This window comes from Cavia porcellus, unplaced genomic scaffold (assembly GCF_034190915.1).
Source record: "Cavia porcellus strain 051 isolate PalLab524CR breed Dunkin Hartley unplaced genomic scaffold, mCavPor4.1 scaffold_1, whole genome shotgun sequence".
Lineage (NCBI taxonomy): Eukaryota > Metazoa > Chordata > Mammalia > Rodentia > Caviidae > Cavia > Cavia porcellus.
The window spans coordinates 198,499,619-198,513,090 of record NW_026947484.1 but is presented as its reverse complement, the minus strand read 5'-3'; the positions used below and the strand labels follow the sequence as shown (position 1 = coordinate 198,513,090).

Genomic DNA, 13,472 nt, shown 5'->3' with positions numbered 1-13,472 from the left:
AATTTGAAATAGCTAAATCTTGGAAACAACCTAAATGCCCATCAGCTGAAGAACAGATAAAAAGGATGTGGTATTTTAATACAGTGGAGTACTTACTACTCAGCCATAGAGAAGGATAAACGAGCCTTTAATAGGTAAATGGATGCAGCTAGAGACCATATCACATGTGTAAACATCATTTAGTCTCCCTAGTGTAACAAGCTGAAAGAAATAATACATTCATGTATAGCTTAACTTTCTATGTATATATATTTTAGGTATATTTAAGATAGTTTTACTATTAATTTCTCTAGATCATTGAAAAGAAAGGTTTGTGCTTTGATATGGAGTTTTTTTTCTCAGCTTACCTTTCCTGGAATTTTTGGATCAGTAGTTTTGGAATATTCTCAGCTGTGACTCCTTTGACTTTTGACTCCTTTCTGCTGGGATATCCTAGCAACACGACTTTACTCCTCGCCTTCTGTTGCTTATCTTTTTTTTCCTATTTTTCCTTCTTGTCTATTTAAACTGCAATAGCAGAGTTTGTTTTCCAGCTACGTAATCCCACCTTTATCTATGTATACTATCTTTAGATTTTGTGAATTTCCATTTGGTCCTTTAATTGTTCTGCTACCCAGTTCATAGACATTTGTTTGCTACTTCTTAATAATCTTTTTAACTTATACTCTTATCTTTTTCTTTCTTGTTGGTTGTGCAGACTAATTTGTTTCATTTTGGCAGATTTGTACGTACACATATCATACTTGGATCGTTTTCACACACTCCGCTACCCCTTACCCCACCTCCTCCATAGTTTGATATTTTCTGGTGGGGTGGAGACTTCAATGTGTGTATTTTGCTCATATCTCCTCTCATTACCCTTATATCCCCTTTCTTTTTGTTTTTAAACTATTAATTTTATATTCTGTATCTGAATATTATAGTTTTCCATGGGATTCTATTTTTAGGAATTTTGGGGGTCTTGGTCAAATTTGAATCTCATTAGAGAAGATTTATATTTTAGTTATGCTTCTGATTATCACCTGAAGATACTAATAATTAGGATGTTCTGTAAATTATCTGCCATTTCTCAGACCACACTAGGTGAATTTGAATTGTAAATTGATGTGAGAGCATATTTTAGTTGGAAAGTATCAGTGGGGATGTTTGCCACCACTCTAACATGTCAAGAGCAAACAATTTTCTTAATAGCATTTATTAAAAACTTATCGTTACACTAAAGGTGTATCCCTGAGTACCTATTAGGTTGTAGTGTCCTTAGAGAGTTTCTAGGCCTTATGACTCTTTATCTGTTCTTTGTCCTTCCATCATTGAGAAGCTCTCAGTGTTCATGGTTTGCCAAAGAAGTTCGTGCTAAAAGCTAACTTTATTACCTTACCCTTTTGACCTTCAGGTTCCATTTTAGTTTCTGGGTCTCCCTAGTATTTGCTTTTCACTGGAATTAACAATTTTTCGAGATTCTGAGAAAACATAATCTGGCATTTAATGGTATCAACTGGGAGAGTTTAAAAAATACCTAAGATTTGTTTGTGTACCCAATGAAATATTATGCAGTCATATGAAAGAATGAAACCCTGCCATTTGTGGTGTGGTTGACGGAGCTGAAAGATACTTAAGTTCTCATTGAAGTGAGTGGTATAGTAATCACCTGACACTTGGAAGAGGAGAGAGGCAAGATAATGGGCACAAACACAAAATCAGATGAGAGAGATTAGTTCTGGTGTTCTGTAGCACACTTGGGTAACTAGAGTCTGTGACACCTTATGGTATGTATCAAAATCACTGGAAAAGGAGAGTGTGAAGGTTTCTAGCACACAGAAGTTTTAAATGTTTGAGAAGGTAGAAATGCTAATTACCCAGATTTTATCATTGGGCATTGTATGTGTATACTAAATTCTTAATTGATATACCATAAATATATTCAGATATGTGTCAGCTAGGTCCGAGGATATAGCTCAGTGGCACAGCACCTGCCTGGGAAATGTAAGGTTCTAAGTTTGATTTCCAGTACCAAAAAAAGGTGGCAGTTTAAAAGTATCTAACTTTCATATGTCAGAGTGAATGATATGAAGAAATAAAAATTAAAGTACTGTGTATATTTGTGTGCACTAAAATTCATCAGTTTTAAATGTATAATTTAATGAATGTGACAGATCCTCACAGGTAGGTAACTAGACAAGATACAGAACGTTTCTGTCATCCCCAAAGGTTCTTTCTGTCCCTATAGAGTCACCCCCATCAACACTCACCCTACTGTACACAACTGCAAATCTCTTTTCTCTCACTATAAATTAGGTATCACTCCTGGAATTTTATATATCTGGCTGCATGCAGCGTCCACTCTTTGCGTCTCTCTAGCCTTTTTTGCTCAGCATAACATTTTTGGGGTCCATCTTTGTTGGCACACACATGTTATTTTTTAGTTACTGTTCCATTGTAAGATTGAATAATACTTTATTCTTTTTTTGGGTATAACTAGGATTGTTTCTAGGTTTTGATTACTGTTGATAAAACCCATATAAAGGGTCATGTTTCAGTTTTGTGAGGGCATATGATTTCATTTCTCTTGGATAGATACCAGGACTACAATTACTGGGTCTTATGATACAGTATTAACTACTAGAATGTAGAGCAATATGTGAGAGTTCTGATTGCTCCACTTCAACAACTGTTGATACTGTCAGTCTTTTTCATTTAAGTCTTTGGCTGAATTGTGGTAGCATCTCATAGGGGTTTTAATTTGTATTTTCCTAACAAGTGATTATGTTGAAAATCTTCATGTGCTTATTTGCTATTTTTATATCTACTTGGTGATGTTTTTAATTGGATTTTTTGGTCTTATTACTAAGTTCTAGTTCTTTATTCTGGGCATTTCTCTTTTATTGTACATAAAGTTTGTAAATATTTTCTCCCGATCTTTTGTGGCATTCCTCCTCCTCATCCTCCCAAGTGCTGAGATTACAGGTATGTGCCACCATACCCAGCAAAACTTTAACTTCAAGGTCAATTTTATCAACTTTTTCTTCAGTGATTCATACATTTTATGTCCTTTGAAATCTTTGCATAATGTTTCTCTGTTTCTCAATTTTTGATCCATTTTTGTTAATTTTTGTGGATGTGAGGTAAGGAAATTGGTATTAAGATTATAAATAAGAACAATGGCTTTTATAATGACATCAATGTATGAAATACTTAGAGGTGAATTGAATAAAATATTTGTAGAACCTGTATATTGAAAAATATGAAACACTGCTGAGGTATGTTAAAAGACGATACAAATAAATAAAGAAGAAAAGGAACTATGTTCACAGACTGTAGAACTAAGTGTTACCAAGATGTTGTGCTGTGTGTCAAGTTAGACTGTCATGTCCAGTCAGTTGTTTGTTCAAACAGTAGTGCTGTGAAAATTATTTTTGGTGTGATTAACATTTATAATCAGTTGACTTCTGATGAAGGAAGTCATCCTCCATAAGAGGGTGGTCTGCAGCCAAGCCACTGAAGACTTTTAAGAATGAAAATTCAGAGTCCCAAGAAAAGAAAGAATTTGGCCTTCGTATTGTAACATAGAAATCCTGCCTGAGTTTCTAGCTTGCTTCCCTTCTGTACGGATTTCAGGACTCAAGAGTCAAACATCACTTTTACCTGAGTTTCTGGTTAGTTTCTGCCTTACAGATTTCAAACTTACCAGAGCTAATTCTTTGTAATAAAAATCAATCAGGCATTTCATCTAATACACATATCAGTTTTCCCTAAATTCACCTCTAGAATCAGTATAATACCACTAGGTTTTCTTAAGGAACAGAATCTGACAATCTGATTCTAAATTTGTATGTACATTTATATAGCAAAATAAATTTTTAAAAGAATAAAGTTTGAGGACACACATTAACTGATTTGAAGTTTTATTGTAAAGCTGCCATAATCAAGACATTGTGATATCAACATAAGGATAGACATATGTATTTGTGGAGCCCCGTAGATAGTTGATTGATTAATTTTTAAAACATGGGTGCCAGACTAATTCAGAGGAGGAAAGAATAGTCTATTTTTAAAAAGTTGGTGGAGCAGTTGAATATCCAGAAGAAAGAAAAAACCTGACTTTTAAATGAATGTATTTTTAATATAGAAAAAAAATTACTCTTATACCTTCCAAAGATAGAAATTATATTTCCTTTTAGTCCTTTTCTAATAATATATGTAATATATATATTTGATACTTACATATTTTTAATTTGTGCCTTTTTTATTTTTATTTTTATTTATTTATTTTTTTTTGTCTTTTTTCTTTTTATCGGTACCAGGGATCGAACTCATGACTGCCTGCTTGCAAGGCAGGCACTTATGCCGCTGAGCTAAATCCCCAGCCCCAATTTGTGCCTTTTTTATTTAATTGGTAATCTGTTTATGTATAATCATTTTTGTAACAATTTTTTGTCTGGAAAACATTTTAGTGGCCACATTGCTAAAGCCCAAGGCATTGCATGGTTTACCTAGTGATCCTCCACTGTGGGAGTCGGTAGTAACAGCGCAGCAGCCGCCATTTTTGATTACTGGCATGAATTGGGCAGCTTCCAGGTAGTTCCATTTTTAAAAAAGGAAAACGAGAGTTAAGTCACTTACCTATGTCTAATTCTGAATCTTGGATTTATAATTGTCTTTTGTTCCTGTCTTTGAGGAAAATACACTTGCCGTATTTTGAAATGTATTGCCATGGTATTATAAGAAGCTCTGAGGAAGATGTCTTTGTGTAGAAATCATTGTTTACATGTCAGATGTCTAATCTTCTTTTCTTCATATATTTGATCTTCAGTTCCTCATATATTTGCTCCATCTTCTCTCAAATGAAATACTTTCTAAGCCAGTGTTGCTGTCCAGCATAGCATACAGGGCAGAGTGGTACAAAAGCTGTCCTTCTGGTTGATTAGGGTGAGTCAGTTAAGTACCAGCAATGGTGGATGTTTCTGTAGGAATCCAAGTTGCTGTAGCAATCCAAGGAGTCAGTCTAAGGAAGTCCGTGTAGTAGACTGTTCGGTGGTTAGGCCCATGGTGTAAAGTAAGAGAGAAGTATTTTTGATAGTCTGTGTGTGACAACACCGAGTCCCATTTTTAGGCTGGGTTTATGCACTGTTTGTCAAGTGACTTAACACCTCTCTGTCTTGTCCTCTTCCTGAGAAGAGGACACTAGATGAGAGCTCCTTGGCCATCTGAGAGGTGGTAGCATCAAAGCTATTTCTGATTTGGAAGCCACATACAGACAATGTGAGGGTATAGCTTTACAGCTGAGGAGACTTGGGTTTAAATAGTTCTCTAACATTTATCATTCATCAGATGATCACAGGCAAATTTCTTGAGATGTTAGGTTGGGCTGGGTTTGGTAGCACTGGGAAATGAACTCAGGGAATATTGACCTATGTCCTCAGTCTTTTTTTTTTTTAAGCAATAATGTAATGGAGATCAAGCCCAGAGGCATGCATCTTCTGATCTATAATCCCAGCCCTTTGCATTTTTAAATTTTGAGACAGGATCCAACTAAATTGCAAAATTTTCCATCCTGCCTTAATCTCCCTAGGTAAGATTACTGGCATACACCACCAAACCCAGCTCCTGAGCCCTTTTTGAGTGCCAGTCTTCTGACTACTCAATATGTAAACCAAATAGACACTGATCTTTAGGCAGAGGGATCTCTTTTTTTTATTGCTTCTAGGCTTATCTTTAGGGTGATACTCCACCTTATTGAGGCTCTGAAGAAGGAAGGTGACCCATGCCCACCTTCAAGGACCCACTTATTTCTTTCTGTCACCTCTGTGTGATATAGAAATGATGGAGTTAAATCTTCTTTGTCATTAACATCTATTATCTGCAGAACTGTGTTCTTTGCATTCTCTTAATCTGTTGTTGGGAACAAAAATGGCCAAATGAGATAGGAGGTCATGTCTAAGTTTGTGAAAAGAGTTGCTTTTAAGCAAACCAAAGTTTGCATTTCTGTTGAGGTTGTCCTTTCACTTTCATTTTCAAGTTTAAGGTTGAGATACTATTGATATTCAGCAAAGAAAGGCAAGGCAGCCAGCAATCCCTTCATAAAACTGTGTCATTTTGTGAGTTCCTGGTTTTTGTACTGAGGCTCCAGGAGTTCTGGAAACTCACCAGAAAAAGGGAAAGGCAGAGAGAATGGTGAGCAGCAGGAAAGGAGAAGGGATATTGGTAAGTTAAAAGTCAGACCAGTATAACTGGTGAGTAGGGATATCAGAGCAAGTAGTTTTGATGTGTGTCTGTGTATTGATAGAGACATAGTGATTTTTGCTTTGGAAAACGTTTGTTAGATATGACGCAAGAAAAATTAAGAATATGGAATTTAGGTGGGGATGAAATAAATATGCATGTATGCATAATTTTTCCCTTCTCTCTTTTTAAATTGCCAGTGTATTATTGGGCGAACACAATATATCCTTCAAGCAGGTCATCACGTTGGAATTTGGGAATTCTTGATTCAGAAGGAATGTCTCTCTCGCATTGTCCAGAGAGCTCTGATTTCCTTTTTAAGCCTAACTGGCCTTTGTATAGTGGCATGTTTTTGGTGAGGTGGCTGTTACACGGCATCTTACAAAGTTTACTTGGAGTGATCCACAAAGGGTGCTGCTGGTGAGTATTTCTTTTAGCTTTGTGCTTTCCCTTTGTTTTCTGGTGCCCAGCCTAACTAACCTTGAGCACATGATGTGGATAAGTTAGCTTTAGTAATTTAGCAAGAAGTGTGCTCAGTCCCTGCCTCTTCTCCATCTAATGAGTTCATGTAAAAAATATATCAAAAGAAATTCTCATTGCAGAATCCTCACATTTCAAAGGCGAGTATATTTATTATAAGAACTGCCGATTCATTAGGAATGCTTCCGAATTCGAACGCAACAGCTGCTTCTTGTTAGAATAAACTACAGCTCTTTTGTGCCCTGTCCCTCCAAGGGGATGTTAAATTTTGGTGTAAGATTTTCCTCTTGCTTTCGCTTTTGCTCTCTCTCTCTGATTTTTTCCTCAATTATAGTGCTTTATCCTTCTCAATATTCACACAATTTGAACAATCTACTACCCAGCTTTAAATATGACTTATGATTACGAATTCTAATAAAACTTCTGATAATGTGTTTTGTTTTGCATTCATGGTGGCTGAAGAGTATATTGTATAGCAGTAAAAAAAAAAAAGTTGAGACATGTTGTAGTCATGAATTGTAAGTGCAATATTTTAGAGTATAGGGAGCATTTCTGAAACTGCCATTGTCCGTTAAATGAAACCACTATATTAATGTATCATAGCATGCTGTTCTAATCACTTTTCTCCAAATACTAGCTTTTGAATGAAACATGGTTGTATTTTTTATATAAAATCTGAAATCATGTAATTGAATGGCTTGGCAGAATAGGTAAATGAATGTAGCAACATGCATTCAAATATGTCTCTTTGGTTTGTAATGAGCTGATTGAAGTTCACAGTTGTAAGACTTGCCAGTTTATTTCCTGATTTTATATTCTGGACCCAGACAAAAGTGCCGTGTGTGTGTGTGTGTGTGTGTGTGTTAACAGAAAAGGAAAGAGAAAATTGTTCATAGAAATCAGAAATCCTTTTTAGGGATCACTATTGGGTCTAGTATAGTATTTGATTTTTTTTCTGCCTGTAAAATAAAGGACCTTCTAATAGCCTTTTGTAAAATAAAGACTCCCAATATGACCATTTCCATTTAATTTTAGAATTATTAGCAATCTCCATTGGAGCTGAGAGGACCACATGTGTGCTCACACTCATGTGCAAGAGATCAGTGGTGCCTGTTGTTTTATAGCATTTATCTTACTAATTATACTTGTTGATTTGCATATCTGATTCTTCCTCTAGACAGTGAGCTCCTTGAAACTGGAGCTTATAGATGATCCATCCATTAGCCCCAGAACCCAGCAAATGGCTTCATAATCAATACATGTTTGATTACTAAACTAACCACAGAATATTAAGCCAAATGGGTGCCAAGGCACTTATCAAAATGTACAGAAGACAGATTTAGCTTTGCGGCTAAACAAACATCATTTCAACTCATTATTAAAAGACTATGGGAACTCTGTGAAATTCATTTGACAATTGGAATGTCTCAGGACCGTTCTAGATATGGAAGATAGCAAACCCCACCCCATTATACATTCTCTCAGAAAAGAGAAGCCATCTTTTTTTGCACCCTATTTAGTAGGAGATAGATTTTGAGATCTCAGCATAGCGTGGTAAGAACTAGCAAGCATTCACAGACTCTTGTAGAAAGGACACAAGAGAAGATTCTGGGGTCCTGGAAATGGATCTGTTGGCTGCTAGAGTTGATTACACAGCTGTACAGAGTTATCAAATGTCTCAAATAAATGTATACATACACTAGTTGCATTTTATTGTATGTAAAGTATTATTCAAAGGTGATTCTTTTAAAAAAAGAGGATCATGAACTTTGAAACCTGGAACTTCATAACCTGATTCCCTTTAACTAGTGTAGTAATCTTGGGTGAAACTGTCATGTCTCAGCACCTCCCGCTCCTCATCTGTAACTTACAGCTGAGGGTGCCCACCTCGAAGTGGAGGTGAGAGATACAGACAATGCCTCGCGGTGTTGAGGCACCTGACATTTTCATTCCCATCCTATGAATGGCTCTGAGTGCAGATCTGGTCTTTCAATTAGCTGAAACTGTTCTGTTTTCAAGCCATAAAAGTTTAAGTTCAAACATTTGTGAAAGGTAAAAATGTTAACATCCATATGTTTGTTTAATGATAGCTCTTAGAGTCTTACTACCATTGCTGTCTTTTATATCACTACAGCATACTAAATCCTCTAAGGGTTAAGTCTTTTCTAATTAGTTAGCTAGGAACAATATATGATATTTCTTTAGTCAGAAAAAGTACAAGGAAGTATTTTTAGTGTTCATTCAAGAAGTTATTCATTAAAGAATGTTTGAAAAAATACTGGTGACACGTTTATGATCCCCATCTTTTTTTTCCCCCCTTTGGTTTCATTCTATCTTTGAAACAAAATTTTCATCTTGTGTTAGGTGAATAATTACTAGTTTGGAAAATTTCTGTGACTGAGACAATCTTAAAAATAATTGTAAAGAATATCCACAGGTGACACTCAGCATTTTAAAGGCATTTAAAATTATCCAAAATATGGCTAGGACTCATTCTTTCCTCTGAGGGAGCAAGTAGAGGTCTCTTGTCTAAAATTCAGAGCAGAAGAGTCACTTTTCAGTGCCTGGCATGTTCCATGAACTGTGGTAAGCACATGTAACATTTTGCTTGAGTTGTTCCGTACCGCCACCTTGTTAAGTAAACAGGAAGTACGCCCCTTTGCGGTGGGAAGCAGCCTGCAGAGATGAGGTGACAGCTCTGGGGGAGCCCTCTAGTCAGTGAGGGAATCACACCTGTCGCTCCGGGCTGTCTGACTCTACCCCCTACTCCTGTGCTGTGTTCCACACCATCTGCTGCTTCAGCATTCTGCCTAACGAGTTCAGGCCAACCTTCTGCCCGCTGGGGGCTCAGTTTTTAGGTATCTTCTCCTGAGCCTAACCCTTTTAAAAATTACATTCAGTTATTACAAGAACTCTAAAGGAGCCCTCGTGTTTAGGACCTCCTCCTTTTGTCCAAACTTCAACAGTCTACCTTAAATCTCAAAGCTTTGACTTTATTTAGTTTCAGATTTGTGCCTTTGACTCATCTTCCAATCTGTTGCTTCCCTGATCTGTTAAAAGGACAGAACTGAACAGATTTTCTCCAAAGGGCTAAATGCTCTAGTCCGACTCGGAAAGCTCCTTAGAAACCAGACACTCTGGTCTTCCTTAGTGTCATTGTGTCTACTGCCAGGATTCTTCCCTCTGCCCCCATCCCCACCATCCAAAACATCACTAAAAAACACTCTACCCCACCCCTTATTCTAGAACCAAGTATCATGAGCCATTTATTGCTATTTGTGTCTATGTCTCTGTCATGTTTTGTTCCTCTAGGTGAAAGTGACTTCCTTCTCATCTGACCCAACTATTTTCCTTGCGTAACTGGTATGTTAATCTAGCTGTGATGCTCCTCCTCAGGGCCCCAAAGCTCTCACTGGGAGCTGAGTCACGGCACCCTCCAAGTGCATTGCCATTAGCCTTCTCCACATCTCTCACCCAAGAGACTTAGAGTTGCTGGAGATCAGATAACACTGTGTTGTTTGTTATTCACCCTAGCTGTCTAGCGCAGGGCTGGCATTTAGAGGTGCTTACTAAACATCATAAATGATCCAGCTTGTCACATTTGGTCTCAAAATCTAATGGGGAAAAGTAGATTTTGATCCCATTTTCTTAGTTTTCTCTAGTCATGTTGGATATTAATGAGTCAGTCTCCCATCCTGAGGCCCACCTAGGTTTATGCAAGGTTTATCCACTGTAAGGAAAGGTCACACAAAACCTTAGCTAACCATCCCTGCCCTGGAAAAGACAGCAGGATAAGCATGGTGTATAGGGAGATGAACAAAGGCTCTGGTGTTAGCAGCTGTTAAAAAGTACAAACTGCTGTTTCATCCCAAAAACCAAATCTGGGAGCTGCGTTGTAACAGACACTTAAACAAGGAGGTGGGCTTTCTGCTCTGCCCTCCCTCCTGACCCACCTCCCCTCTAGCGAGACCCCCTGCCCAGGAGTGATAGGCAGGCTGGAATCACATGTGGCTGTTCATATTTTTTCAAAAGGGTAGTGATGTTTTTATTATACAATAGTCAACAACAATAACACAACAAAAATTTCATTTATTCGTTTATTCATGCTGGGAATTAAACCTAGGACCACCTGTTTTGTAAGCATGTGCTTACCATTGAGCTATGTCCCCAGCCAAAAAATAATGCGTAATTTGGTAGAAGTTTTCCAAGTATGTTAAAATGAGAACCTTCTTCTACATCTAAGTATGTTATGATTTTTTTGTGTGTGGTAAGTATCTTTCTAAATGTAGTCTGGTTTTAATGAATATATACTATTCATCATTTTGATAGCTTATAATTTACTTTGACCATTCTGTTGTAAATTTAGATTGTTTCCACTATTGCAATTATGAATAAAAGAATACTTAAACCATTTTTTCTAATTTTTGAGGTACTATAAAAGTCAAAGAAGATACAGAAACAAAGATTACTGATAGTTTTATAACCTAGAAATAATCACTATTAATATTTTATCTTTTTCTTATAGTCTTTCTATGATATATGTGGTTGCATATAATACAGTTAGTGTGTATATACTGCTGTTTTCATCCTATATTATTTTATGGATATTTTACCAAAACATAATTTTCTGGTGCCAGGAGTCAGTATAATTTATTTAGCCATTCTCTTAGCACATTTTAGAGTGCTGCATGTGTATATGTGTGTTTTGCTACTAAAAGTAATAAAGGACTATTATTTATAATGTAGTACCTGAAATATTAAGTCACAAAGTTCAATACAGATAAAAAGAAAGTAAATTCATATATTTTCTGATCTTTGTTTTAATTTTTTTAATAATTATTTATTAAAAGGGAATTTTCCTGCTCTTTTTATACTCTGTGAGCTTAAGAATTTATATTAGAGAAACTGATTTCGGCCAAGAGGCTTGGTTTCTGAGCATTCTGTTTCTGAAATTCAATTTTTAGTGTTTATTTTTAAAAATTTATAATACAGTCATATTTTGAGAGTGTTTTATCACACCAATTTTAGGTTTTCATAATGTTATAGACAGCTTCTCTTGATTTATAATAAACCTATAAACAGAAAGACTACGTGAAAAATCAGGATTGGCTAAGGAGCAGGATTTTTATCAGTCACAATGGAGTGACGATTGGGATCTAATGTCCCAGCTTTGATTACCATGTCATGGAGACCCAGTTCCTCAGATTGCTTAGCTTTCGGGTCCTGTCTTCTGTTCAGAGGCACAGTTGAGGTAGTCACTTGTCAGTCAGCAGCTGTTCCATGGTTAGAGGACAGAGGACACTTGGCCTTGCTTCAGGGCAGCCCCACCCTTGCTTCTCACCTTATCTAAGTTTTGCTCTTATTGCCTCTGTTAGATCATTCCTGATGCCATCATGATTTACAAACAGATCTAGACCAAGGACCTACATTAGTTATCATAATATTTAGAGAATGCTAAATGTTCCCTAATATTTAGTACCTGGCTAGTATTTAGGCAATGAATGAATGAGTGAATAAATGCTCTCAAGCTTATAAAGAAGCCTAATTCATATTCCCTTTTGATAATTTAAAAACACCTGATCAGATGTACAGTGTGTGTGCTGTCCAGTGTACACTTTACTGATGCTGTTCCCTGAGAAAGAGCTTTCACAGAGGAGTACCTACTGGGGTAGTAAGTTACACAAACATGGGTTCTTCCCTGATCTACTTTGTGGTTGTGTGACCTAAGCAAATTCCTTAGGCTTTCTGTTCTCCAGTTTCCTCATTTGTTATCTTGGGATATAATGACACCTGTTTAGAATTACTATGAGAAATTAATAGGCAAATACACATAAAGTTCCTGGCATGCAGCCATTCCTAAATAAACAGTAGTCTCTGCTATTACTGTTTTTATCTGTTTGTACATCACAGGCAGCACAGTAGTAAAGGTGCTTAGAACTAGGTGGATCTTGGCATCATAGTTGAACATTTATATACAACCACCCCAGCATGTAGCTGTGCTTCCTCTATGATTTTTTGTACAGAGAATTTTGCTTCCCTCACCTGGTCCAAAGTTTCTCTAAGATTACATAGGGTAGAGCTTTTCTTCAGTGTAGGACTGTCTGGTGGGCAAGACAAATTCCTTTGGCCAAGTGAAGCAAGAAGAAGGGTGGTGTGGCTTTCACAAATCCCTGCCTACCTTTCCTCACAACCTTCAATTTCATTCCCAGAAACATTCTGGAAAAAACCTCTTGGTGAGAGAGTAACTCCAGCACTCAAGGTAACTCGAGAGCAGTTCCATTTCCTGTCTGTCTTTGTTGCCAACTCTCTAGTTGTAAGGTTCTGCCTTGTACTCGAAGGAGGCTTTGAACATCAGCTGTCTGGAACAATCTCTGGCCTTATCACTTATTTTAATGTTCCTTGCACGGGGTCACTCTTGGATGTAGTGCTCTGGGCAGTCTCACCCCAGAGTGCTTCCCTTCCTTTATTTAACCTCTGACCTGTGAAAACAAGAGTTAATCAAGAGTTCTAAGGTAGCTAAGAGGAAGGGGAAGTGTTTGGTTACAAATTAAATATGAACAAGTCATAAGTCATAAATCTCCGGTAATGCTACCAGTTGTGACTCGAGTTGCATATGGTACAGAGTGTTTGAGTTATAAATTCAAGTTCAGAGGTCTGTGATTACTTGAGGGTAGGTGCTAGGTTCATTTTCTTTCGGCCTCAAACTCTTTGCTTTCTAAAACATTACTTTTATTAGGTCAGCTACATTTATATCCTACTTTTCTCTGCGTGCC

At 36.9% G+C, this 13,472-nt stretch overlaps 1 protein-coding gene across 12 annotated transcripts in view; it reads left to right on the top strand.

The window, feature by feature from the left end:
- Window positions 1–13,472, top strand: part of Dennd1a (DENN domain containing 1A) — a 489,363-nt gene that overhangs the window by 199,208 nt on the left and 276,683 nt on the right. Inside the window, exon 1 of one of the 12 annotated variants that reach the window (XM_063227182.1) lies at window positions 6,508–6,639. The exons of the other annotated variants lie outside the window; for them this stretch is intronic. Coding sequence (XP_063083252.1) covers window positions 6,566–6,639 — 74 coding nt within the window. The 5' untranslated portion in view covers window positions 6,508–6,565. Of the gene's footprint in view, window positions 1–6,507; window positions 6,640–13,472 lie in introns of those variants that run through there. 12 annotated transcript variants of the gene reach the window in all.